Source organism: Bos indicus, chromosome 16 (genome assembly GCF_029378745.1).
Source record: "Bos indicus isolate NIAB-ARS_2022 breed Sahiwal x Tharparkar chromosome 16, NIAB-ARS_B.indTharparkar_mat_pri_1.0, whole genome shotgun sequence".
Taxonomy (NCBI): domain Eukaryota; kingdom Metazoa; phylum Chordata; class Mammalia; order Artiodactyla; family Bovidae; genus Bos; species Bos indicus.
Window position 1 is genome coordinate 77,934,037 of NC_091775.1, and position 26,572 is coordinate 77,960,608.

At 46.4% G+C, this 26,572-nt stretch overlaps 1 protein-coding gene across 2 annotated transcripts in view; it reads left to right on the top strand.

The window, feature by feature from the left end:
- NEK7 (NIMA related kinase 7) overlaps positions 1-26,572 on the top strand; it is a 138,293-nt gene that overhangs the window by 52,279 nt on the left and 59,442 nt on the right. Inside the window, exons 2-4 of one of the 2 annotated variants that reach the window (XM_019976441.2) lie at positions 3,714-3,798; positions 19,605-19,745; positions 26,236-26,298. In XM_019976441.2, coding sequence (XP_019832000.1) covers positions 3,742-3,798; positions 19,605-19,745; positions 26,236-26,298 — 261 coding nt within the window. In that variant the 5' untranslated portion in view covers positions 3,714-3,741. The remainder of the gene's footprint in view (positions 1-3,713; positions 3,799-19,604; positions 19,746-26,235; positions 26,299-26,572) is intronic. The other variant, XM_019976442.2, reaches the window with a different exon arrangement.

Genomic DNA, 26,572 nt, shown 5'->3' on the forward strand with positions numbered 1-26,572 from the left:
AAAGATTGTATTTCTGAAAGGGCACTTCCGTCCCTCGGCTGCTTGAAACACGGCACTAGCTCTCTGATAGCAGTTGAATAAAGGGGATATCATAAAAGTTAGCCTGACTCCCCCCAGCTATCTCTCACCACTTGCCAATTTTAATTTTACTTACATGATGTTGTGCTCTGCTTTTGGATATTTTGATGTGTTCTTTCCTTTCCCCAGATTTCCTGTTTTCCTTGCCTTATCTAACCTGTGAGAGTATCTCCTTCTCATTTAAAACCCGGCTCAGGTAGCACCTTCTTTGGGCAGCCTTTTTTGATGGAAGACTGGTTGCCAAATTTGTTGAATTTGATCATAATTTTACTCACCATTGATTTTAGACTTATTAAACTGTAGCAGTTATTACTTGATGTTTTGATAGAGATACATTCATTCATTTATTCCGTAAATATTCGCTCAGCACTCATGCTGTGCCAAGCATTGGCCTAAGCTGGGAGCAGAGCTGTGGACAGCAAACACAGGTCCCTGCAGCCTGGGACTCACGATCCAGAAGACCGAATGTATGTCTAACACTTATGCATTAAACGTCTTTATTTACGAGGGGCTTACCTGAAAGATAATATATAAGCATATATGGCCTTTGAAAATATGATAATATCAGATCAGCATGTAAACACTGATATTTTCTTTTTCAACAGAAGCAGTTAGAATCAAGTGACACCTGGAGCCATGTTAGATATTATGCAAAGCACATTTTTTGCTCCTTGTTCATTGTGTTACCAAGCCCATGTGCAGTGTGAGAGGCCCACTCAGGCTCCTTTACTGAGCGGGGCTGTTTGGGATGCTGTAGCAGTGACGCAGACTGCTAGTCACTTCTGAGATGTCTTTGAATTTTATGTTTCTTTTTTTTTTCATTTTGCCTTCTTTTCTTTATAATTTTATTTGCTTAGGCATTGCACACATCAAGAGGTATGATGAAACCCACTTTGTTATAATCTAGCTCATTTCTCGTAGCGTCTTCTTACAGTTAGCTGAGCTGTGGGCTATTAGAATATGCTGCACAAAGAAAGCGTTCTGTGACTAAGTAAGTTGAATGTGAGTGAAGTTTTTTGTTTGCTTTTGTAGCTGCAGGCCCGCCTGGACCCTTTGGTGTGCTAGTACTCACTGTGGCCCTCTAAGACCGCTTCTTACAGCAAGGAGTGTTTCATAGAGGTTTCGGACCAGGAGGCCTTTTCTTTTTCCTGTGTTGTCTCATGTAAACTGTATGGGGCACTAGATGTCAAATACTGGTTTTAATGATATCAATTTATTTTTTTTTAAGTCTTTATTGTGATGTCACCTTGCTTTGAAAAATGACAGTTTCTTGATGTCCTGAAGTGTGCAGTTTTGAGCAGTAATCTGTCCTGCATTAGAATTATAGCAGCAAGTTGTAAGACACCATCTTGGATGTGTTGTTGGCTTGTAACAGTTTTTCTTTTCCTAAGCTGGAGATACTGTTTAATTTATAGTACCTTTTGCAAAAGTGTCCTTGTTGCTTATACACATTTTAAATAATCAGTGTAGCCTTAAGTCATTGTTTCTTGATTGTTTAATGATTCAGATTTCACACTAAAAGGTATTCTAATTCATTACCGGGATTCTCATTCTCCTTCCTTCTTCTCTCTCCCTGAATCCAACACTATATAAAGTTGAATTGAACAATACATAAACATGATTATATATCATGACTAAATGGGAGTTCATTCCAGAAATACTGGCTAAACATTTGCCAAAATAAATGTTCAAAATTCAAAATAAAAGAGCCACCAAAATTCATCATTTTAAGAAAGTGTTTAATCAGCTCAGACACAGAAGAATTTGATGAAAACCTAACATCTATTCTTTATAAAATCTTCCAGCAAAGTGAAAATAGAAGGGCACTATCTCATCCTGATAAATTAGGGCATTTATGAAAAATGTCCATCTTACATCATACTTAATGGTGAATGACTGAATGCCTTCGTCCTCAGATAGGAAAAAGAAAAGGATGTCTTTGATTCTGTTCATTGTACTGGAGGTTCTAGCCTTTGCAATAAGACAAGAACCTACAAAAAAAATCTACTTGAACCATTAAGTGAGCTTAGCAGGTTTGTAAGATAAAGGGTCAATATACAGAAATTATTTGTATTTCTGTACACTATCAGAAAATTGAGATAAAAATACTTAATAGTATCGAGATATATTTAGGAAATAACCTGAAAAAAAGATGTGAAAGACCAGTTTGGAAAGTGAAAGCCATTCTTGAAAGAAATTAAACCTATTAATAAGATACCCTATGTTTATGGGTTTGAAGACCCAATATTATTAAAATGAAAGGTCTCTCTGCAGATTGATCTATAGAGTTCTTGTAATCCTAATCAAAATCCCAGTAGTTCTTTTTTTTTTTTTTTTTAAAGTAGAAACAAACAGGCTGGTTCTAAACTTTATATTAAAATCAGAGATATGATTAGGCATATATCTAGACTTTATAATAAAGCTACACCAGACATTAGTATAGTATATATATGTGCAGTCATTTGATAATATGTTGAGGCTGGTATAGTAGCACTGTAGTGAGATATGGGAGGATAAAGGATAATCTTTGCAGTAAATGATTTGAAGTCAGTTGGATAGCCATGTGGAAAAACTAGCTGAATATTGACTTCACCTTACATTGTACAAAACTTTAATTCCAGGCCAATTGCAGATAGGAATATGAAAGGTAGAGCAATAAAGCTTATGTTGGAAGATAATGTGTGCGAATTTACAACAGGAAAATAATTCCTAAATATTTAAGGATTTTGTATACGAAAGCATTAACCGTAAAGGAAAAGATTGGTTAATTAGAACTTGTTAAATTTCAAAAGTTAACAAGTTAATTAAAAGATGCCATTGGGAAGGTTTTTAAAAGACAAGTCACAGGATGGGAAAAATATTTGCAATACAAATGACCCATGTCTAGGACCTTTTTACAGGTTTTTAAAGGGCATAATGAAGTGGAAGTGTGTTTTAGTTTCTCTATCTCTTGGTCCTAACGGACCCTAGTTTTTTAACCCACAGATTTTAGTTATGAAATTACACTTAGGAAGAGCCTAGAGACACTTGGTGGTGTGTAGAGTCAGGAGTGGACACGGGTGTTTGCTGTGCTGGGTTCATAGCCCAGCTCTTAAGCTTGTGCAGGACTTGGCGTATGGTCTTCAGCTTGTGTTTACTGAATTAACGGATGGACACCTTATAATTGCAAGGAACGTCTGCATAAGTCCTCATAGGAGGACTGGCCTTTTAAACATAGGCCTGGAAATCACAGGAAGCAGTTCAGTTGGACCTGAAGAGTACAAGTGCTCACGTGTGTGGAGTGTGAGATGAGGTCGATTGGGGAATCTGAAGCACTGCTCATGACTGCAGGAAGCTTTCCATGGTGCTTGTCTTCTCATGCTGGGGAGGGAGTGGGGGAGCCTCTGTGATCTATGGAGAAGAGAGGATTTCATCGCACAAAACAGGATTTTCTAAGCAGGAAATGCTGCTTTTGAGAAAATGAGTTGAGACAATGACTGTTTGTGTTAGCCAAACAGAGCTTGGATTTACCAAATGGAAGGTGAGAGCAGGGAATGTCTTAATGGCCATTTTTGAAGCATTGGGCTCATCTCAAGTGTGGACCCTGCCGTGGTAATGATTGCATTATTTAAATTTTGGGTTGACCTTTTTTGCAGAGTTCAGAAGTTCCTGTTGCTTCAGACAATGGATGAGCAATCACAAGGAATGCAAGGGCCACCTGTTCCTCAGTTCCAGCCACAGGTAACTTGTTCTAATAAACGCTGCCTTGAGACTGTGTGTGTGTGTGTGTGTGTGTGCATGTGCACGCGCGCTCACAAGCGGATACAGGTACAGTGAGGAAGGAAGCCGAACCTGTACATTCCTTAGAAATAAGGTGCTGAACGTACTGATTATGAGCTTCCAAGCTTAAATCAGAATTGTTTCCAATATAAAATACTGTTTTAGAATATTAGTTCTCATGGACATATATTAAAAAAAAAAATGGAGGCAGCTTTGCTTTTGACTTGAATGACCTGCAGGTTTGGGAGCTCCTGCTGGGCTCAGGGAGGAACGGAGGCGAGGTGGTGCCTGTGTTCAGTCTGCCTCCGCTTCAGCCTGGGGTTCCGCATTGCCCACAGCGCCGTCCGTTACCGTGGCTTCTCTCGTCCTCTCTGACCAGCAGTGTGTTTCTCCTGTTATGTATTAGCTCGTTCTTTTGTACCATAGGGTGAAGCTAAAGGAAGGTTTCAGCAGAAGGTGTACACACACTATTGAATTACTTACTGTGCTGATTCCCTGTGGACGCTCACCCTGAAGCCCCAGCGTACGATGACGTGTCTGAAATCACGTTCACCCCTGCACAGCTGTCATTCATAAATTCTGTTTCTCAGTTCGGTGTTGGAGGCATTGTACAGTGTCCCAGGTTTACTCCGCTAGGCTTTTCCAGTTCTGCTTGATAGTCATTCTGGAAATGAAGAATCCATAGGTGTTCTTTCGTCGTCTCTTGGTATTGGTATGAGGGTGAAGGTGGCCTCATAGAGTTTGGAAGTGTTCCTCCCTCTACAGATTTTTGGAATAGTTTCAGGTGTTAACTCTTCTCCAAATATTTGGTAGAATTTGCTTGCAAGGTCACCTGGTCCTGGACTTTTGATCGCTGGGAGTTTTAAAATCACAGATTCAGTTTCAGTACTTGTGATTGGTCTTTTACAGATGTGCTTTGCAGTGAGTGAGATGCGTTTAGGAGGCTTGGGTTTGCACAGCTGCTTCCTCAGAGAGGTGCGCACTGTGAATTTCCAGGCAGGGTTAGTGTTTTCCAAACTTATTTGACTGTGCACTGTTTTGTAAGCACATCTATTGGCTTCTCTCAGAATCCGTGTCTGTGAGGCACAGCCCAGGAAATACTGCCATCTTTTCTGTGAAGAATGGATGCTTTTGAACTGTGGTGTTGGAGAAGACTCTTGAGAGTCCCTTGGACTGCAAGGAGATCCAACTAATCCATCCTAAAAGAGGTCAGTCCTGGGTGTTCATTGGAAGGACTGATGCTGAAGCTGAAACTCCAATACTTTGGCCACCTGATGCGAAGAGCTGACTCATTGGAAAAGACCCTGATGCTGGGAAAGATTGAGGGCAGGAGGAGAAGGGGACAACAAAGGATGAGATGGCTGGATGGCATCACCGACTCAATGGACATGGGTTTGGGTGGACTCCGGGAGTTGGTGATGGACAGGGAGGCCTGGCGTGCTGTGGTCCATGGGGTCGCAGAGAGTCCAACACGCCTGAGCGCCTGAGCTGAACTCTCTGCCTGTGTGACTACTTACCTTGCCTGACCCCTCTTCTCCCTCTCCAGAGTTTGAAATCTACCCACCCTTCAAGGACCGTCTAAAATGCTGTCTCCACTGTGAAGCTTTTTCTGATTTTGTGAATGTCATACTTTTTCTTGGAGCCCTGACGGTGCACCCTTGGTAACATCTTTTCTGGTGTTTCTGAGCCCTGTGTCACTTCACATGGACATAAAACTTCATCTTTCCCATCGGGTTAGGATAGGAAACCTCTCTCCAAACCTTGAGGGTTTGTGCTCTGTCTTGCTCTTTCTCGGTGCATTGTGACGCTGCAGGTCCCTCATCGCAGCAGGGGCTCGGGAAGGATCCCCGACTGAGCCCACCAGGGTGCCTGTGGCGAGCGTGTGTCTGCATAGCTGAATTTTACGTTGTCTCCTCTGTCACACTTGTCTGAATTATCTGGACTGTCTTCACAAAAGAGACCCTTAAGAGCTTAAGTAAGGCCAGTATTTTAATTTCAAGAGGATTGTTTTTTCAAATCTACCATCTGTATTTTATATTATGGTCATAAAATACCCAAGATTATGGTATGCAGTTTCTCCTAGATGCAGACATGTCTACGTGCCAGTTGCACACACACACACACGGATATTAGTGTTTTGTATATTGTTTCTGTGCAGACGGTAAAAGCAGCACTACTAAAATTAGGTAGTTATGTCATGATTTTGAAATTCTGTTTTGAGCAGCTCCAAATTCCAAAGGAAAGGAAAAGCAGCACTTTGATTTTTGCTGCTGCTGACTCACCAGCCAGGAGGCACAGTTTCCTGGGACCCACGGCTGCCACGCAGCACGAGTCTAAAGCTGCGTCCGTGGCTCTGTGTCTCTTTGACACGGTTGCCTTCGTGCGGCCTCTGCCCCGCAGTGGGCAGAGGTACCCCACTGTCCTGGGAAATAGGCCGGTGTCGCCCATGCAGGCGGGGGGCGGCGGGAGGACCCCTGTCTCTGCATCCAGACTGATGGTGGGAGATTACCTGACAAGAGTTCACAAGCGTTACTGCTGATTAAGTCTTTGAAAAATGTTACCGCTCTCAGGAGCAGGATTTTAAAAAGCTGGCAAAGGACAGCTTCCACTCCAGGTTGACAACCTTCTTTTGTTTTGTTCCACACCATTGGCCCGAACAACGGGGTGATGAGGCAGCATACGGTTAGCTGAGCGACTCCTTCCGCTGCTGTGATGCTGATACGTGTCTGCACACAAACAGGAAACCGAGGAAGTCAGGCTTCTCAGTGTCAGATCCCCACTCTCTGTGTAATGACACGTGGTGTCTGTTCTCAGTGTGTCTGTCTTTTTCTTGTTCTGAGGTGAATACTCTAACCCTGCCATGCGTCCTGTGTGGTCTCATTTTTAGTGCCGTATGAGTTTCTCTATTAATTTTTGTTGTTGTTGTCATTCATTGAACTTAGGGAATTTTTTTTTTTTCTATCACCTTCCATTTCCTTCCTGTTTTCCTTCTTTGACTCCTTCCACTAAAGTCTCAAAAGTACTGACGGGATATTTTGACTAGATTTGCACGCTGTTATGTTCACGTTGCTTTTGGACTCTCGTTTTTGGAACAACGAATTTATTATAGCTTAATTTTAAAAAATGCAGACTGTATCATTGATGGTGACACAGAAATGGTAAGATATTTACATTTTAGTATGAGGCTAATTTTAAATGATGGAAGTCTGCAGCTAACATTTTATGACTATTTTGATTTCTGATCATTAAAGAGCACTCTGCTGCCTTCACTTTTTATCATAAAGTTAAATATGAAACAGTTATAATCAGAGCACAATTTTAAGAATTCCTGGGTGTGTCTAGAGGGTGGATTTATTTTAATTATGATCATCACCAGGACTTAGGTCATACCTACTGTTTGTAAACTTGAAGCTGTTACTGTTTGTAACCCTTTGGCTCCCTGTGAAGGCGGGAAAGCATCCCAGGGGTACAGGCAGGAAGAGGGGCCTTCCTCGTTCTGGTTGCTGGGAAGGTACGAGCGTCTTGTCAGGGAGTAGCCAGTAAGCGGTGAGGTTGGTTAAAGCGGCCATCCCTTTAAGCTTCCCAGCTGGAACAGACCTCTTTGCCCCAAGGCTGTTGTTTCCCGGCATCCTTTCCCGTGGAGGCTGCTGGTTCTCTGGTGATTTTAATAATAAGCTGCGCACATGAGAGTTGGGGGTCAGGGCGCCACCTCTCCATCCACAGAGCCTCTTCCAGCCCGTTAATCCTCCTTGTTTTTGGGGTGACGGGGGTAAGACCTGCTTCCTCGAGGCTCTGCCTCCTGAAGGAAGGGCGCTCACCTTCCTTGTCGCTGTTGTCTCCCCGCCTCCTCGTGAGCCCTCACACTAGCTGGATGCTTGACCCCCAGCCCCCACCTTCCTTCTCAGCATCCTCTGGCTTTTGTCCAGGGCAGAAGCCCTGCTGCTGAGGGAGTTCTTCCAAGAGCACCCACCCTGCGCTGAACACCGTGAACATGTGTTTCAGCTACAGTAAGTCCCCGACACACAAACGAGTTCTGTTCCAAGGGTGTGTTCGTAAGTCCAACAAAGTTAGCCTGGGTACCCAACTAACAGTCACCCATATAGTACTGCACTCTACTGGGTTTATAATGCTTTTCAGGCAAATAATGCATAAAAGCCAAACACAGAAAGTAAGGGAAACAATTTTAACTTGACAGTATAGAAGTGCAGCACAGCAGCCGGCCCAGCAGCTGGCATCCAGTGGACAGGCAGGGAGAAGTCACTGATGGAGGAGGGAGGGGGTGGGAGGCGGGAGAGCCGGAGGGCCATCATCGACGGGCGACCGTGGGCAGGCTGCGATGCCGCTCACGCCTGGCGTCCACGGCACAGGTTCTGCTTCCTCGCTGGAACTAGAGGCAGGTTCTCATCTTGGAAAGTTTGCAACTTGAAGTTCATGTGTAGGGGCCTTGCTGTATTCCTGACACAGGCTGCTGACTTTACTCCTTAAGTAGCTCTGGAATCTGCTAGTTCTCTGCATCCCGACTGTGCCTCCTGTTAGATTTCTGCCACCTTTTGCCTGGATTATTGTGGAACCTTCTGAACCAGTCTCTTTTCCTCTCATTTTCCTATTTCTAGTTCAGTCTTCACACTATAGCAAGAGTCATCTTTCCAAAGTGTATATTTTATCATTATTTGTTGTTGTTGCTTAGTCACTGAGTCATGTCTGACTCTTTGCAGCCCCTTGGACTGTAGCCCGCCAGGCTTCCTCTGTCCATGGGATTTCCCAGGCAAGAATACTGGAGTGGGTTGCCATTTCCTTCTCCAGGAGATCTTCTCGACCCAGAGACTGAACCCGCCTCTCCTGTGTTGCAGGTGGGTTCTTTACCGCTGAGCCACACTTCTGAGAGACGTTGATTTCTGGGCGTGAGGATGGGTTCTGCATGTTCTTGTGCGATGCAGAGGGTCTTACGTCACAGGGCTCCTTTTTCTTCTCCAGCCGCATGTTGTGTCTTTCCCTATTTTGGATGCAGATTCAGTCATATCTTGCTTATACTGAGCTCTCTTTCAACTCCATATTTCAGTTACTTTGATCACAGTCTCAGGAGCTGCTCAAGGAGATTTAGTCCCTAATGGACTGTAATCAGCATAAAGGCTCATCATAATGTATGTGAGCTACATGGCAAACGTCATAAGAAAAGTGTTATCCTAGAGGAAGCATGTAATTTGGAAGACAGCAGAAAGATTACTCTCAGAAAAATAATGACTACTGGGTAGTTTCACGCTGATATGCTTCTAATAAATAAGAATATACTATACCACAGTGCAGTGTTCACGTCTGTAGACTGTACTTTATATGAATGAGTACTAGGTCATGGGTATCCAGGTATTTGTTGGATGAATGAATTAATCTCTAAATGAAAGCTTAATTTTGATTGCCTAATTATCTTAATATTGTATGGATTTTAGTTATTGAAAGTTACTTTAGGAAAAGGCTTGGTAATGTAGACTAAAAAGAACTCTGAAATGAGAAGTGACATCAGAATATTTAAAGCTTGATTGAGTTTTGAATTTAGATTGGTTGTTCGTACTTAACGTATTTAGGGCTAGATGTTTCTCAGCTTTGAAAGGAAATCCTTGAGAAATTTAGATGATTTTTAAAAGAATGGGAATACAGTAAGGGTTCTCTCATCTGCTGTCTTGGACATTTCTGTTTGAATAGTCTGATGTGTTCAAAGATGGTGTTGTTGTTGTTTGGTTGCTAAGTCGTGTCTGACTCTTTGTGACTCCATGGACTGCAGCACACCAGGCTCCTCTATCTTCCACTATCTCCCAGAGTTTACTTAAATTCATGGCTATTGAATCAGTGGTGCTGTCTAGCTATCTCATCCTTTGCTGCCCTCTTCTCCTCCTGCCCTCAGTCTTCCCCAGCATCAGGGTCTTTTCCAGTGAATCAGCTCTTTGCATCAGGTGTCCAAAGTATTGGAGCTTCAGCATCAGTCCTTCTAATAAATGTTCAGGATTGATTTCCTTCAGTATTGACTGGTTCAAAGATGAGGTTTCAGTTCAGTTCAGTTCAGTCCAGTTGCTCAGTCATGTCTGACTCTTTGTGACCCCATGAATCACAGCATGCCAGGCCTCCCTGTCCATCACCAACTCCCAGAGTTCACTCAAACTTATGTCCATCGAGTCGGTGATGCCATCTAGCCATCTCATCCTTGTCCCCTTCTCTTCCTGCCCCCAATCCCTCCCAGCATCAGAGTCTTTTCCAGTGAGTCAACTCTTCGCATGAGGTGGCCAAAGTATTGGAGTTTCAGCTTCAGCATCAGTCCTTCCAATGAACACCCAGGACTGATTTCCTTTAGAATGGACTGGTTCGATCTCCTTACAGTCCAAGGGACTCTCAAGAGTCTTATCCAACACCACAGTTCAAAAGCATCAATTCTTCGGTGCTCAGCTTTCTTTACAGTCCAACTCTTATATCCATACATGGCCACTGGAAAAACCATAGCCTTGACTAGATGGACCTTTGTTAGCAAAGTAATATCTCTGCTCTTGAATATGCTATCTAGGTTGGTCATAACTTTCCTTCCAAGGAGTAAGCGTCTTTTAATTTCATGGCTGCAATCACCATCTGCAATGATTTTGGAGCCCAAAAAAATAAAGTCTGACACTGTTTCCACTGTTTCCCCATCTATTTCCCATGAAGTGGTGGGACCAGATGAGGTATACATTAATCAAAATAGCTTGCCAGTTCTATTTGGAACTGCATTCAGAGCCTGAAATGTAGTTTTAATAAATTCAGTGATGAAAATGATTCCATTTTTGAGGATGAATTTGATATTTGGAATATTTAGAAATCCTTTGGAGCCAAGTTTGTACTTGGCGGAAAAAGTAAATTGTCTTGGTATTCTTCTTTCGATCAAAAGATGATCTCTTCTTAGGTGAGACTAGTGGTTTTTATGATTCACAAACTGATTACAATCCAAGGAGGGATTTCAAATGGATTTTCAGTATCAGAAGCCTTTCTGGAAATAAGTCCACATGCTCCCATTGTGCCTGTTTGAAGGGCAACGTTGAATGTGTAGAATCTAGTATGTTTGTTAGGAATCAGTTGTATCATTTTACAATTAGGATTCCTTTACACTTTGTCTCCCTTTATACCGTTATTATGGAATGTTGTGACTTTCTCGCGTACCTGTGGGTATGCTTCACACAGCTCTTTCATGAAGTGTTCATGAAACAGATGTTCAACCTGATTTTGAAGTTTTGCTGAATACTTCTTTTTCCAGGAATGCTTGTATGCACTGCATTTAATTATGCCTTCTTTTCCTCCCTTGACCGGATCTCGTTCAGTGCAGAAGAGGGAGGTGGAAGGGGAGGACTTCCTAGGAGAGTTCTGATGGGGCACCCAGTAGGGGGTCGGGGGGCACACGGGGTCAGTGAAAGCCCACCCCAGCTCCCAGCGCCGGCCGAGGGGGAGCAGGACGCAGGGCTGCATGGGCCTGTGATGAGCGCAGCGAGCAAAGAGGGCTGAGCTTGGCTGCCGCGCGGGCCCCAGCGTTTACGGGGATCCCGTCTGAGGGACCAGGAGGACACAGGAGAGCTGGACGTTTAGTGGGGTGGCTTAGGGCCTGAGCCCTGACTTTGCACTGCCCCGTGTAAGTGCTTGGATTCCCCCACTTGCTGGCTGCGTGCTGGAGGGAAGGTACTGAACACCTACCTGTGCCTTGCTCTTCCGCCCTGTAGGTTAAGGGAGCACTAGTTTGGAGAAGGCAATGGCACCCCACTCCAGTACTCTTGCCTGGAAAATCCCATGAACGGAGGAGCCTGGTAGGCTGCAGTCCATGGGGTCGCTAAGAGTCGGACACTACTGAGCGACTTCTCTTTCACTTTTTACTTTCCTGCATTGGGGAAGGAAATAGCAACCCACTCCAGTGTTCTTGCCTGGAGAATCCCAGGGACAGGGGAGCCTCGTGGGCTGCCATCTCTGGGGTCGCACAGAGTCAGACACGACTGAAGCGACTTAGCAGCAGCAGCAGCAGTTTTTACGGAGCCCCGGCTGTGGAGCCTGCAGGTGCTGTGCCCGGCACGTGGACGGCGCTCAGAGGCCGGGACGAGATGCTGGCTCTCAGTGGTGAGGACGCGTGCAGCAGAGACGACGCAGCGCCCTCGGTGCACAGGTCTCTCTGCCGTGCCTGTTTCTGTGTCGTGTTCCATCCTTTGTCACACCTCTGTTACCAACACACCCCCGTCAGCGGCTTCCCTCTCCCGTCGATGTGCTCAAGCCCCGAGCCCACGAGCCGTCCTTGGCGTCCCTCTCCCCTCGCCCTCGTTCAGTTCCCGCAGTCCGAGTCCTCGGGGTCCACCTGAGGGTCGCGTCCCGGCCGCACACTGCGCGCGCCTCGCTGTCGCCGTCAGGTCCGGCCAGGCCAGGCCTTCCGTGCTCTCCCCGCTCTCCCCATCTCTGGCTCTCCTCCTCTCCCTGCCTTTCTCCGCGCAGGGTTAGGGTCATGAGTTCAGAGCCTCTCTGTTGGAGACCCACAGCCCACACCCATGCTCTCAGCGTGCTCACCTCTGACCCCGGCCCTTACCCGAAGTGTTCTCCACCCTCCAGCCAGTGTTCTTCAGACACACCTAGCTCCTTCCTCCCTGAAGACCTTTCCCCCAGGGCTGCTTTCCGGCACTTTCTTTTCCTTCTGGTCTTTTAATCTTTTAACCAAAATGTCACCCCCTCCGCGGGGTCATCCCAGTAACACCCAATCCAAAATAACCATCGTTCATTTCCTATTATATCACTCTATTTTATTTCTCTGCATAGTACCTAAATATTAGATATTAATCTTGCTGCTGCTGCTGCTAAGTCGGTTCGGTCGTGTCTCACCCTTTGTGGGGCATAGACGGCAGCCCACCAGGCTCCTCTGTCCCTGGGATTCTCCAGGCAAGAATACTGGAGTGGGTTGTCATTTCCTTCTCCCAGATACTAATATTGCTTATTGCCTTTTTACTGTTTTTGGATTACATGTTTGTTTAAGCCTGTCGTCTATTAATAACTGTGGAATAAATGAATAAATTGAAGAAAACGTCTTCCACTTGTCTCTGTCGCAGTGAAAGGCTTCTGCTCGCGGTGTGAATTTGACCAGCTCCAGCTGCTGGAGCTCACGGGGCTGGTGGCAGGGTCTCTGTCATTACCCTGGTCCTGAAATGCCAGGACAGGTAACCGGTATTTTTGCTTACATAATTTGTATATAGTAATTATCATGCTAGGTAGTATAACTAATGATGGTTAAATGATACAAATACCAAGATCTTATAAATGTTTAAATAATTGGTTGAATTTGATCACTCATTTTTCTTATGCTGTAGTGAATTCTCTCCATTGTTTGATAAAAAGCCAGTTATAGTGATTAATGGTATATCATTCCAGCTGACTTAAATCTGACTTTTAGTGTCTTTAGGAATAGGGTACTTTTCAAATAGCTTAAGAAATTTTAGGGAGATGATTTTTCAAATGGGAAGAAGAATGACTAATTAGATTGCTGGCACATGTGATGTTTTTGTTTTAACATGTTTTTTAAATTTCTGGTGAGGTTTATATAGAAAGTAGTGTGTAAGAGCTCTGTGTGAGATATTGTCAAAAGGGCATTCCAGTTTGTGTAGTTGGGAGCTGAGTAATGTCTCTTTAAAGATCATCCATAGAATGAGCTTCATTGCCAAATAAAATTGAAGGGCATTTTTAAGTTTCGTTACTTTCAGATTTTGGAGAAATTTAATACTATTAACTTAAAGTATAGTATTTGTTAGATTACAGAGTTGGTAAGATGAAAATCACCAGCAAGAGACGAGTTTGCAGTAACAGTGAAAACCTTATTAATGGTGTTAAGTATTGTTAATCCTGGCTTGTACATTAGATCGCTGATAACAGTACCTCCAGGAATTGTCAGGACAGGATTTTCTCCCTGGAGAGTCTGTTGAGTCCATGGCGGGGCCCCTCTAATTTCCCCAGAGAGAACTATTATCATCATGTTACCCTGAATTATCTTACTGCTCATTAAACGTTCTTGCCTTCAAATTTAAAAGAAATTAGAGAAATTAATTTAGTCCTGGGAAATTGTTGTTTAACAAGTTTGCACCTGTGAGAGTATGAGTCGGGGGACAACAGACTGCGTTTTACTTTGAAATGAAAAGTATTTATGTGCAGGAGGGGACTGACACGTAGAAGTTAATCCCAATTAGTTAGCATGATCTGGTGGTTGGTAATTACAGCGCATTCAGATCAACAGGAGTTTCCTTAATGAGAATGCCGGACATTTAAGGGGTTACATTAAGCCTCCTTCACTCTCAGGTTTGATTTTTTAGTCGTCATATGTGATTTTGAGTATTTATTTTGCTTTTCTGAGATTTTAGGATTCTTTTAACTTGTGGATTCACACATCTCAGGAGATTAAGTACAACTCACCACAAAAATGTACCGCACATGCTTCCAGCCCCTGGATAGGAAGATCCCCTGGAGAAGGGAATGGCAACTCATTCCAGTATTCTTGCCTGGAAAGCCCCATGGACAGAGGAGCCTGGTGGGCTACAGTGTGTGGGGTCGCAAACAGGTCTTACATGACTTAGTGACTAAAGCACCATCACTGGGTCAGGCCTCAGACGGCAGCGTTCAGGGCCTCGCATGTCACCCCAGCGGGGACAGCGGCTTAGCACTCAGGGCTCCTGACTGGCGGGGTGCAAGGCAAGTCTCGTCTCACCCGGTGGAAGCTGTTAAGGGCAGAGGGACTTCTTTCAGCTGTGTTCACCTATAAGTAGATACTTCCTGTCTGTTTCACGTCACGCCACCTTCGTGGCATCTGGGCACAAGCTTGGTTTCTGCCTTTGAGAAGCTGTGCTTGGAGGGAGAAATAGACACATGTAAACAAATAATTAAAAGCCAGTGAGATCCGGAACCCAGCCCTGTGCCTGAGCTTGCACAGCTGTCTGCAGAGTTGACTGCTGCTGAAGACTGCGGGCCCAGGGCAGGGGCCCCTGAGAAGGGCCATCAGATGGGTCTCCACGGTGAGCAGAGGTGGGCCACATGTGCAGAGCGCAGGTCCCCAGAAGGCCGGGTCACTTGGACGCTGTGTGTGAGGGGTGAGCTGCTGCTGGACTTGGAGGCAGACGGGAAGGATGGTGGGGAGGCCGGGGCAGGTGTGGGGTGTCTGTGAGACCCCCCACCTCCGGTGTAGGTGGGTTCAGTGTGTGATGGAAGAGACAGAGTGGTGTGTAACTTTCATAAAAGCTGAAAATCCTTTAAATGACTCACATTATTCCAGAAGTCATTTCGTGGGGCTCAAGACACATAGCCTGGTGGTGAAGGGGCTGCAGGGCCTGAGACCCATTTGTGCACTGCATGGAGAGCAGGGCAAGGCGGTCGCAGTGATCTCACTGGCTTTATTTTGTATCCAATTTGCATCTCAGTATTTTGCTGAGTTATTTTATTCTCCAGCATAACTCAGGTGCTAAGTTAAAAAATATGGGGAATTGGACCACATCCAAAAAAAAAAAAGAAAATACAGCTCTTCCCTAAAAATAGTTCTTTACTTGCATGGGCACTGGCCTGATGATGTCATCTCTTTTATTTTAAGCACCTCATACAGTGCTGTTTACCTGGGACATAACTCATCCACGTGCAGCAGGGCACCGGCCACAGCGTCCGAGAATCACCGGCCAGGTGTGTGTCACCTGCCTGGCCAGGTCTTAAAGGAGACCACCTTGCACCCAGGCTGATCTTTCTGCAGATCGCCACAGTGTGCCCGAGCCTCGGGGTGGGGGTGCCGGGATGTGCAGCCCCGCTCCGTCTCACGTCTGCTCCTCGCGTCTAGGCCTGGCAACAGGACACGGGAGTAGATAAGACAGGCTGTCAGTCAGCTGCGCTGCCCTTTGAAGAAAGGCCACGGGGGAAAGGGTGCCGCAAATGGGCTGTGAAGCTTACATACACTGCCCACTGCTAAACAGATTACGTCTAATGAAGTGTCTAATGCCCAGGCCGCATCAGCCTAATCCTGGGTGGCAGCTCATCCCTCCGCTGCCAAAAAAACGCCGCCCTCTGGCCCTCACTCGCCACTCCGGTGGCCACGCGCAGGGAGGCGCACGGCCTTAATAAACCCAGACAGTGTGTGATCTGACATGCAAATGTAGGTCATTGCATATGTAAATGTGTGATTAAGCGCCTGCATGCCAAAACACATTAGCCGTCCTCCGCGCTCAGCATGCGGTCGTCACAGCGCCTCAGCAGCCCCCGCGCACGTTTGTCAGTTACCGCGCGGACAGGGGACGGGGGTCCCTGGCAGGCCTGAAGTGCGTGCAGGGGTTGCGTGGTAGCGTTCCCAATGAGGAAGCCGAGTGTCACCCTGGAGACCGACACCTTTTCATCTGGAGAAGGAGCGCTCTAGGTGTTTGGAAGAGAGGAAGGAAACCCACCTCTTCCATGTTGCAGTCTGTCCTAGTGTGTAAATTAAACAAAAACAAAAACATTTGGTAGAAAAACTTGGACAATTGAAAGTCTCTCATTAAGTGAAATGAAGTTACGAAAGCTAGAAGTTGCTAACATCCACTGACTATATCTAAAAAGTGAGACTTCGTAAGTTTCCTTTGTTAAGTAGGTGACAGTTCCTAGATGGATCAGTTGGTAAAGAATCCGCCTGCAATGCAGAAAACGCAGGTTCAATTCCTGGGTCAGGAAGATCCCCTGGAGAAGGGATAGGCTACCTGCTCCAGTGTTCTTGGGCTTCCCCGGTGGCTTAGCTGGTAAAGAATCTGCCTGCAATGAGGGAGACCTGGGTTTGATCACTGGGTTGGGATGATCCCCTGGAGAAGGGAAAGGCCACTCACTCCAGTATTTTGGCCTGGAGAATTCCATGGACTCTATAGTCCATGGGGTCACAAAGAGTCGGAGAGGACTGAGTAACTTTCACCTCACTTTACAGTGACAGTTGTAAATTCATCTCAGTGACCACAAAAAGAAATCTTATACTTGAACAGCGTGGCACGTAGTCTCCCTTTATTTTATGATTTCATTCCTACTTTTTATTTTCATTTTTGGTATGTGTGTTTCTAGTCCCATTTCTGTTTTATTCATCAAAAGGCCTAAAATTGAAAATGCTGTGGATTATCGCATAGGGTACCATAATATTTATTACACTGTAGGTGGCTGTTTAGTAACCCCAGAGGATGGCTAACCCTGTGTTGGGAACTGGGGCTTGGGCATCAGCTAGCTATAGATCCTGGTGTGATAACATCTACCTGATAGGATCATCACGAGAATTGAATTAAATAGCATAAAAGTACTAATTTATAGGACCAGTTACATTATAGGTGCCAAAATGGGACCTTTTTTATTGTAGTCGTGTTATTATTCTATTCTGGCAGTTATTTATGGTTTATATTCACATAACGAATTTGTGAAATTTGTATTCTGATTGTTTTGCATGTCTTAAAGGAAGAGTGGTATTTTTCTTATTTTGGACTTTTCAGAAGAAAGAGAAGCTATGCACAGTAACAAGTTATTGTTACTTTTCCCCTCTTTTTTGATAAACGTTGCATTTGAATGGCAGTGAAAGTCCAGCAGAATTTTACAGTTTTTTTTTGCTAGCGTGATAGATACAGTGACATGAACAAGGTTGTATGTATTAGGGGTTAATGTAATGCCCATATATATGTCAAAACAGCCCTTTGCATACGTCATGGGGTCATCAGCCCTAACTACGGTTTATTTGAGGACCGTTGATTTGAGTTCAAGCTGCCTTGGCACGTTTAGGAACCCGTGCGCCCTTTGTTTGCACCAATAGGTGTTTAATGTTCGGCCTTAATCAGGCCCCACAAGAATGTCATGTTTACTTTGAGTCGGCCCAGAGTAGAGAAGGTCCATTTGGATATGAGCAGAGTGGTACCAGGCCAAGAAGGGTCTACTTATCAGGAATCCTGGGATCTGGAAGAGGCCCACGAGTGTTTGGCCAAAAAAAGGGAGGATGGAAAAGCGCATATGATGGCTGAGCCGCTTCGTTATGTTTCAGTAGACTGAGATGCTGCATGTAGAGCGGGAGTGGCTTGAGGCACTGCAGAGGCAGCCTTCCCGGGGCGTGTGTAGTGGCCTCCGCGCTGGACAGCGATCGACCCCGTGGGTGTGCAGCTCATGTCTGTCCTGTGGCCGGGTGATGGATGATTGAGTCCGTAAGCAAGGAACAGAAGAATTACAACAGTGGATAGAACACATCCACCCCCAGAGGGGCCCACAGTGATGCCTCCTCCCAGCCCCGTGATCCGCTCAGCACAATTGAGGCCCCTTTTTGTGTCCACATGGGCTCTTTCCGAGCAGAAACACTTCTTAGGATACATCTGCTTCCCTGGGGGCTAGTCCAGTGCCTGCCATCTGATGAGTACTAAAAAGTGTGAGTTTCAAAAAGAAATGTCTTTTCCCATGAACAGCAAAAAATATATTGTTTAAAAGGTATTTATGTTTTAAGTGACAGAAAGAAAGAAAGACCGTGAAGTTGCTCAGTTTTGTCTGACTCTTTGCGACCCTATGGACTGTAGCCTACCAGGCTCCTTCATCCATGGGATTTTTCCAGGCAAGAATACTGGAGTGGGTTGCCATTCCTTCTCCACGTGACAGAGGCCGATCTGAAAGGCTACACGCTGTATGACTCTAACTATGTAATATTCTGGAAAAAGCAGAACTATGGGTCCAGTGAAAAGATCGGTGGCTGCTAGGTGTTGGTGGGGAGCGAGGGGTGAACAGGCAGAGAACAGACGGTTTTTTGGGCAGGGAAAATATACTATGATGCTAAAATTCTGGGGAGCTTCCCAGGTGGCTCAGGGGTAGAAGAATCCACCTGCCAATGCAGGAGATGCGGGTTCAGTCCCGGGGTTGAGAAAACCCCCGGGAGAAGGGAATGACACCCCACTCCAAGCCTATGGGCAGAGGAGCCTGGCAGACTCTAGTCCACGGGGCCTCAAAGAGCTGGACACGACTAAGCGACTGAGCGTGCGCACGGACATGACTAAGCGACTGAGCGTGCGCACAGGCACTCTGATTATGGATATAGGTCGTTATCCCTTTGTCCACGCCCATAGAATGTTCTGGGAAAGACTGAAGGGGGAGGAGAAGGGGAGGACAGATGAGATGGTTGGATGCTATCACCGACTCAGTGGACGTGGGTTTGAGTAGGCTCTGGGAGTTGGTGATGGACAGGGAAGCCTGGTGTGCTGCAGTCCATGGGTCGCGAAGAGTCAGACACAACTGAGCGACTGAACTGAACGGAGAATGTCCAGCAGTAAGGGTGAACCCCAGTGTTAACCGTAGGCTTTGGGTGGTAGTGACTTGTCAGTGTAGGTTCCTCAGTGGTGACCAGGGTCCGGCTCTGACGGGGTGTTGATAACAAGAAAAGCAGTGCCCGGGTCGGGGCGGGGGTGTGTACCAGGAACCTCTCTACTTTCCTCTTAATATTCTGCTTTTAAAAACTTAGGTCTTAAAAAAAATGTAATGATAAGGTGGTGCACTTGCTGCCCCTGGAACTGTTCTTTGCAGAAGTTAAATATCATCAGGAAGTTTAGAAGGTTTTCATGTGCTAGTTGGCAGGGTGACTGTGTGTGTGTGTGTGTGTGTGTTTATATAATATGAATAGTTTGATAAATACCTGTCAAACAAATGACTGTCTGCAGGTTTACCATAGAAATCACCTACTTAAGTGAAGACAATTGACAATTGTGTGCATACTGTGTGATTGAAAACTTTCCTGACTTTTTTAATTACAGAAGGCCTTACGACCGGATATGGGCTATAATACATTAGCCAACTTTCGAATAGAGAAGAAAATTGGTCGCGGGCAATTTAGCGAAGTTTATAGGGCAGCCTGTCTCTTGGATGGAGTACCAGTAGCTTTAAAAAAAGTGCAGGTAAGATGACTTTAATTCTATAAATCCATGTAAAATTATATTCTGTGAATAGTAAATAGAGAAAAGTATGTCCTGAACGATTAGGTCATGACAGTCTCGAGTTGAGAATGATGGGAAAGAATAAAAATTGTCCTGTAAACACTTGCATTAAGTGCTGTGTATGGTGGAAATCACTTTTTAGTTGTAATGCTACTTTTAAAATCGAGCTGGCTCTGTTCACCCGGATTCAGTCATGACTAGAATGATCTTAGAAAAGCTTTCACAGCTCTCGGTTTTAAGAGGCAGATTGGAGTTGTCACCATGGCTCCTAGCTGGGCATGTGGCTACACGTCGTAGCCTCAGCTACAGGCCTCGAGCACGGAAACCCGGCTCGCGGAATGCACTTCCTGAAGCCAGGACTTGGCGGGCATGCTCCGGGGCAGGTCTCCGTGCTCAGGGAGAACCAGCCTGGCAGTAAAAGACAGAAAACCAAGGTGAACTTTATTTACCGGAGAAGAAAAAGTGAGACAGGTGAACGCAGGGGATCGCTGTCCTGCTTACCATGCCCACGCTGCGTTGGCATCGGCCCTGGCCTCCTGCCCTGGCTGTGCGGGGCTCCTCAGGCATCTGGGTCTGCCCAGCTCCCCTGGCCCGGCCCTGCCCTTCTGCCCTGCCTGTGCGGGCTCCTCAGGTGCCCGGGTCTGCCCAGCTCCCCTGGCCTGGCCCGGCCCTGCCGTCCTGCCCTGCCTGTGTGCGGGCTCCTCAGGCGCCCGGGTCTGCCCAGCTCCCCTGGCCCGGCCCTGTGCTCCTGCCCTGCCTGTGTGCGGGCTCCTCAGGTGCCCAGGTCTGCCCAGCTCCCCTGGCCCGGCCCTTCTGTCCTGCCTGTGCGGGCTCCTCAGGCGCCCGGGTCTGCCCAGCTCCCCTGGCCGGCCCTGCCCCGACGGGCCCACTGCCTCCCCTCTGGAACGCTCTCGCCTTTCTGCCTCAGAGTGTTCGACGTCCTGCAGTACAACTTCTCTTTTTAGAGAGAAGGTCGCTTTTGTCGACACTCGCCTGTAGACTTCCTGTTTTATCCTGCTACCTGGTGTCGTTTTCTCTGTCGAGTCCTGTGAAACCTCGGTGTGCTCCTCCTCTTACTATTTAATTTCATGAAGGATCAGTGTCCTTGCAGCAGCCTTCACCAGCAGAGGGGAACAGTTTTCCCTTGTACAGTAAATGTTTATGAAAGCGTTTACAGGACACACGTGTCAGAGGTCAAGACTGGAACAGGTGCCCTCATACCCACCACGTGGCTCAGATACAGCCGTCACTCCCTTGCCTCGCAGGTCACCACGTCCTGAGTTTTGTGTGTATCATTCCTTTTCTTTTCTCTAGACTTTTCTCCATATCAGTATAAATTCTGAATGAATCTGTTTGCTTCTGCATTTTTGAATTTACATAAATATTGTCACGTGTTGGTGTGTGGCTACGCTTTAATCTTTATACGTACAGTATTCGGTGTGTGGACATGCATGTATGTGTGTGGTATTGCCTGTCGTGTGTGTGGTATCCGTTCTTGCGTGCTGCTAGTTTCGGGTGTGTGCAGTTGTGTGCTGTTGCAGTATTTCTGTCGTGTTCATGTCAGATGCTGTGTGTCTCCTGGCGCACACATGTGGGACTCTGCCTTTTGTATGTGCCTGAGATGGAAGTAGTGAGCCTTCCTCTCTGCTTTGTTGTGTTGCAGTTGGGACCTCTTCTAGTTTAAGCACAACTCCCTCTACACATAAGAGAGGAATGATGCTGCGAAGATATTCTTAGCTTATGTAATTAGGGAACAGTTATCTTAAACCTTTACAAGAAGATATTTGCATTTCAGACATGTTGATTTTTGTGATATATTGCACTTGTGCTGAAAAAGAGAGACCAGGGTTCTTCCTTTTTAATAAGCCACCTCTGCAGCTTAGTATGAAAATGTTTTAAAATACCATTGACCAGACTCCTTTCCTGTCTGAAGAATCCTAGCCTCTCTTCAGAAACTTCACCAGGAAGCAGACACTGGATTTCCTTCTGCAGTTTGTTATTTTAAGGCTTCTTACTGGTCTGAAGGGCTGCGCCACTGTTTCCAGCTAGCCCAGGACCCTTCCTGGAGGAGGCCCTCTGTTGAAAGTTGCATCTATAATTCGTTGCTCTGCTCACAGATATTTCATGAGACCCTGCAGGAGCAGTGTCCAGACTCCTCCACGTGGTTCTCTGGGCGCTTCTGTGCTTTGTCCGCGTGTCAGGTTTCAGTTTGCCGTGACCGGCTTGCTGGAAGCCCCGGTGACTTTCCTGGATGTCTGCCTGGTACCTGCGTGTGCAAGGGAGGGAGTGTGTGCTGAGTGCCCTTTCCTTCTCGAGATCATACAGGGATCGGGAGCCTGCAGTGGTGACAGGACTATCGGTCTTTTGGAGAATTCACCCCATCCCGTCATGGTTTGTTCTCCACCGTTATGGTGCTCCTTAACTGGGGGGCACGGGCAGGCCTTGCTGCCCTATCCCAGCCTCCCTTCCTGCTGCTCCTCCAGTGGGAGCGGGCGTATGGTGTTCAGTGGTTAGTGCCGAAGGCTTTGAGAACCAAGATGAACAAAATAACAGGACTCAGGGATCCCAGTGCAAGTGCAGCCAAGACACGTCTGAAACAGTGAGAGAGGAACCACACGGGAGCAGCCTTGAGGAGCCCAGAGTGAGAGGGAGGTTGAAAAAGTCTTCCCAGGGCACTTGGCTTGGGTCTCAGAACTGCAGTTGTATCGGAAGACTAGCAGCCAGCTGTTTTGATCTGGTCCATGCAATGTCTAGTTATACTCAGCTCTTCCATCGTTTGGTCGTTAATTCTTGTCTGCCTCTTTGCAACCCTGTGGACTATAGCCCACCAGGTTCCTCTTGTCCATGGGATTCTCTAGGCAAGAATACTGGAGTGACTTTCCATGCCCTTCTCCAGGGGATCTTCCCAACCCAGGCATCAACCTGGGTCTCCTGCATTGCAGGCAGATTCTTTACCATCTGAACCACCAGGGATGCCCCATATTTGCTTATATTTAATAGCTATTTTAAAGCATTCATCAAGAAAATCAGTTGCAAGTCAAATTTTCCATAATTCAAGCTTTTAAAAAACTATCCCCCTTTAAAGCACATTAATGCTTTTTTACCTGTGTTAATTTTCGATTCTACATTCTGCGTATTTTGCATGCAGTCCTGATTGCAATTAGGATTTTTATGCATTTAAAAATTTATGGATAGTAGTTTCTTTTGTAATGGATGCAGTGATTTTAATATATGTCTAACCCTTTATGGCCATATATGCAGTCTCTTTTTCAGAGTTCACTGTGATTATGGAATTCATCCCAGTTAAATATTTGGCTCCATCTTTGTCCCTAGTCTTCCAGTCTGCAGGGCCTTTTTTCTTTTTTTCTTTTTACAGTGTGTTCTCGGCGCCTTGCTCTTATTTTCCTGTGCTGCTCCCAGCACCGCGTTGTCTCTGCCGAGACCAGGAATCCTGGTTTCTCCCCAGGCCAGCCAGCGGCACCTGGTGGGTCTGCTCTCAGTGGCGTCCGGGCCCTCACTGCGCTCCGGGGCTTCTGTCTCCGCCGGCCACATCCCCTCTCCTGTCTCCCTCATGCTGTCTTCCCACCGGACCTTGTCTCACTTCATCCTGACCACGGCACACTGGCCCACATCCCCTAGACCTCTTACTTCAGGTCTGACCTCAGTTGTCTGGTTATGTTACTTGGACCTTGGTCAGCTATGAGAGCAACGTGGATGCTTCCGTTTCAGAATCGCCCCGTCTTGCTCAGCCCTGGGCAGGGTTTCTCTTCGCCAGTGTTTCTTCATTTCTGCTTTCACCGGGAGTCCCTGTTCCACGCCCACAGCCCCGAGGGGCACTGCTCGCCTCTCTCTGGAGATGCACTCTCCTGCACGTCCTACTTGGATGTGTTTTAGCCACAGGATAAGCAGAACCCAAACCAGCAGGCCTGCCTGACTACAGTGCTGGCGGTGGAAGTGCGTTGGCCGGCCCTGTGCTCAGGCGCAGCGGAAAGTGCCCAGGAAAGTGCCCACCCTGCTACGTGCTTTCCATCTTGGCCGCCCTCACTCCCCTTCCCCCGCCTGTGCTCCAGGGGGGCCCTTTCTCCTCTGTCGCCCGGTTCCCTCCTCCCTGCAGTCTCACGCCTTGCTGTCCTCACGATGTCCCCGTGGCCACTGCTGCTCCAGCACCCACCGAGTCTCCCTGCACAGGCTCGGGTCCCGCTCTGCCTGGGGTCCCCTTCTCCTTCCTTCCATGGCGCCTCCTCCCCCGTGCCTTTCGGGGCAGGTCTCACCCTCAGGGTTTGGCTCAGTTGTTGCCTTTCCCTGACATGAAGCCCTGACTAAACTTGGCTGAGCGTCAAGCTCTCGGGAAGTCAGAACAAAGCATGGATTTCCGGTGGTACCTCTCCCAGGCTTTCTGGTTTTAAGGACGTGGGGCTTCTGGTGCCCCAGGAGGCAGATCACTGTAGGTAGGCTGAGCAAGTTAGAAGGCGTCCCCGTGGAAACAGGGGTTTCTTTTTTTTAATAAATGACGCAGTCAGGTATCCAGTTCCTTGCCGTCCTTTGCCGGGACCTTGGAAGCCCACGAGGAAGCATTGAGGCCTGTCTCTGATGTGCCCTTGGGACGTGCAGGCGCCTGCAGAGAGGGGCCGAGGGCCCTGGGGAGCCCCTGCGCCCGCCGGCCCGCCAGCCCCGCAGCCCTGGGGCCTGTGTGTGGAGCGCGGATTCTCCTTTCTGTCCAAGCGGCCGCAGCCCTTCCCCGAGGGTTTCCTCCTCCCGCGCTGTCTTCCGCCCTTCAGACAAGGGGTCGGTCTCCCTGCCCTCGGCGAGCGCGGGCCCGCAGTTGGCGGCCGACGGCCGAGGTTCTCCCCGCGGCAGAGGAGAGGCCGCCCCCTCGGTCAGCCAGGCCGGGACGGGCGGAGGAGAGGGGCCTGGACCCTACTGCCGGCCGGGGCTGCGAGGACGAACCCGGGCGGGAGGGGGACCATGCGGGCGAGGGCGGCTGGCGGGTGGGGGACCCCAGAACAGGACTCGCCGCGAGCCATTCATCCAGGCTCCAGTGGGCTCGGACTCCTGACTAGGATTCCATTTATGCAAGATAACTTAGAGTAAGATAGGACACTTTGTCAGACTCCCTTAGTGTTATTTTTAAGTACTTTCTTTACTACATTCTAAGTGTTTTTTCTTTTGCTAGATGCCCTTTCAAGGACATTTGTGTTAAGTCACTTGAAGGCCTTTTTCTTCCTGAAGATATAGGTGTTACCATTTCTGTTTCATCAGTTGTGAATGATTCTGGCTAAACTTAAAGATGACAAAAGAAAACTTTTAAAATGATCCAGAGATTACCAAGAGCTTATCAGCCAGTCACTTACCCTAAACACTGCTTTGCCCTTCTCAAATGTAAATTAAAAAACCCGCAGAAATTTGGATAGAGCCGTGAAGATGCTTTCTAGAGACAACCCTGTAAATAGTTTATGAAAATCCAGATTTTGTTTTTCCCCATATCTGTTGTCTTTTCCTGCTCATGGAATCAGGTTTGAATCTATGTCTGGAAATGATTTAAGCTAAAGATACAGGTTTTATTTTTGTCTTGAAATGCTGCCTAAGAGAAAAAGGAAGATAAAATTCTTTTGAATTTCCAGTGAAATGTATCTATGGCTCGGAGTTTAGTTTTGCCTTAAATGTGCCAGCAGTACTTCATTCCTCACTGTTTGGAAATCACTTTTGGTACTGAGAATTCAGTTAAAGATAGTTTAATTTGTAGTTCTAAATTAGTTTAATTATAAGTATTTTTAAAAATATGTAACCATGTAAAGCTTTTTTATTGCAGTGTGGTTGTTTTATAATGTTGTGTTAGTCTCTGCTGTACAGCACAGAGGCTCGGCCTCATGCATGTCGCTCCCCGTGGATTCCCTTCCCGTCTAGGCCCCTGCGGAGCACTGGGTAGAGCTCCCGTGTGCAGTGGGTCCTCGTTGTCTGTTGTACACGTGGTGGTGTGTACGTGTCAGTTCCAGTTCATCCCACCCTCCCTCTTTCCGGCTTGGTGTCCGTGCGTTTGTTCTCTACATCTCTGTCTCTATTTCTGGTATAAGATCGTCTATACCAGTTTTTTCAGATTCCACGTAGATGTGTTAACATACGATGCTTGTTTTTGCAGTTAATTTTCCACATGCTTGGAACATTGAAAGATTTCTTTGATTGTATATTTTAAAGCACTTTGTATTATTTATGAAATATATAGCTGTTCTCTTTTCCCATTTTTAATACTGACTGCCTCTGGAGGGAAAAACGTATACTCTCTAGTAGTAACGTGAGATAAATTACCTGTCGATCTCCATAGCTCCTAAATGCTAATTGGAAAGTGCACTTCTAAATGTGTGTGTAATTATGTGTAGAGCATTACAATGGACTTACATGGTAGTTTGAACCATGGATTACTGTTTTATTGAGTAATACTGAATTTTATTTTTAGATATTTGATTTAATGGATGCCAAAGCACGTGCTGATTGTATCAAAGAAATAGATCTCCTTAAGGTAAATAACAAATGAACTGTTGACTGTTTTGAACATAACTGAGTGGGTTGATAAAAGTGATTTATTAAGATTTCACACTTACAAGGAAAACAGTTCTTGAGATGTAGCTATGCCACACTGAATTCAGATAATGTATAAATTGGAAATCAGTATATTGCCTTTTGGATTCATTGTACACTAATTAATTGGAATGTTTGGTAGGATTAACTCCCTCCCCCATTTCAAACTAGAAATAGACATAAACATAAAACGTGGAAGAAATTTTTTTCTTGAT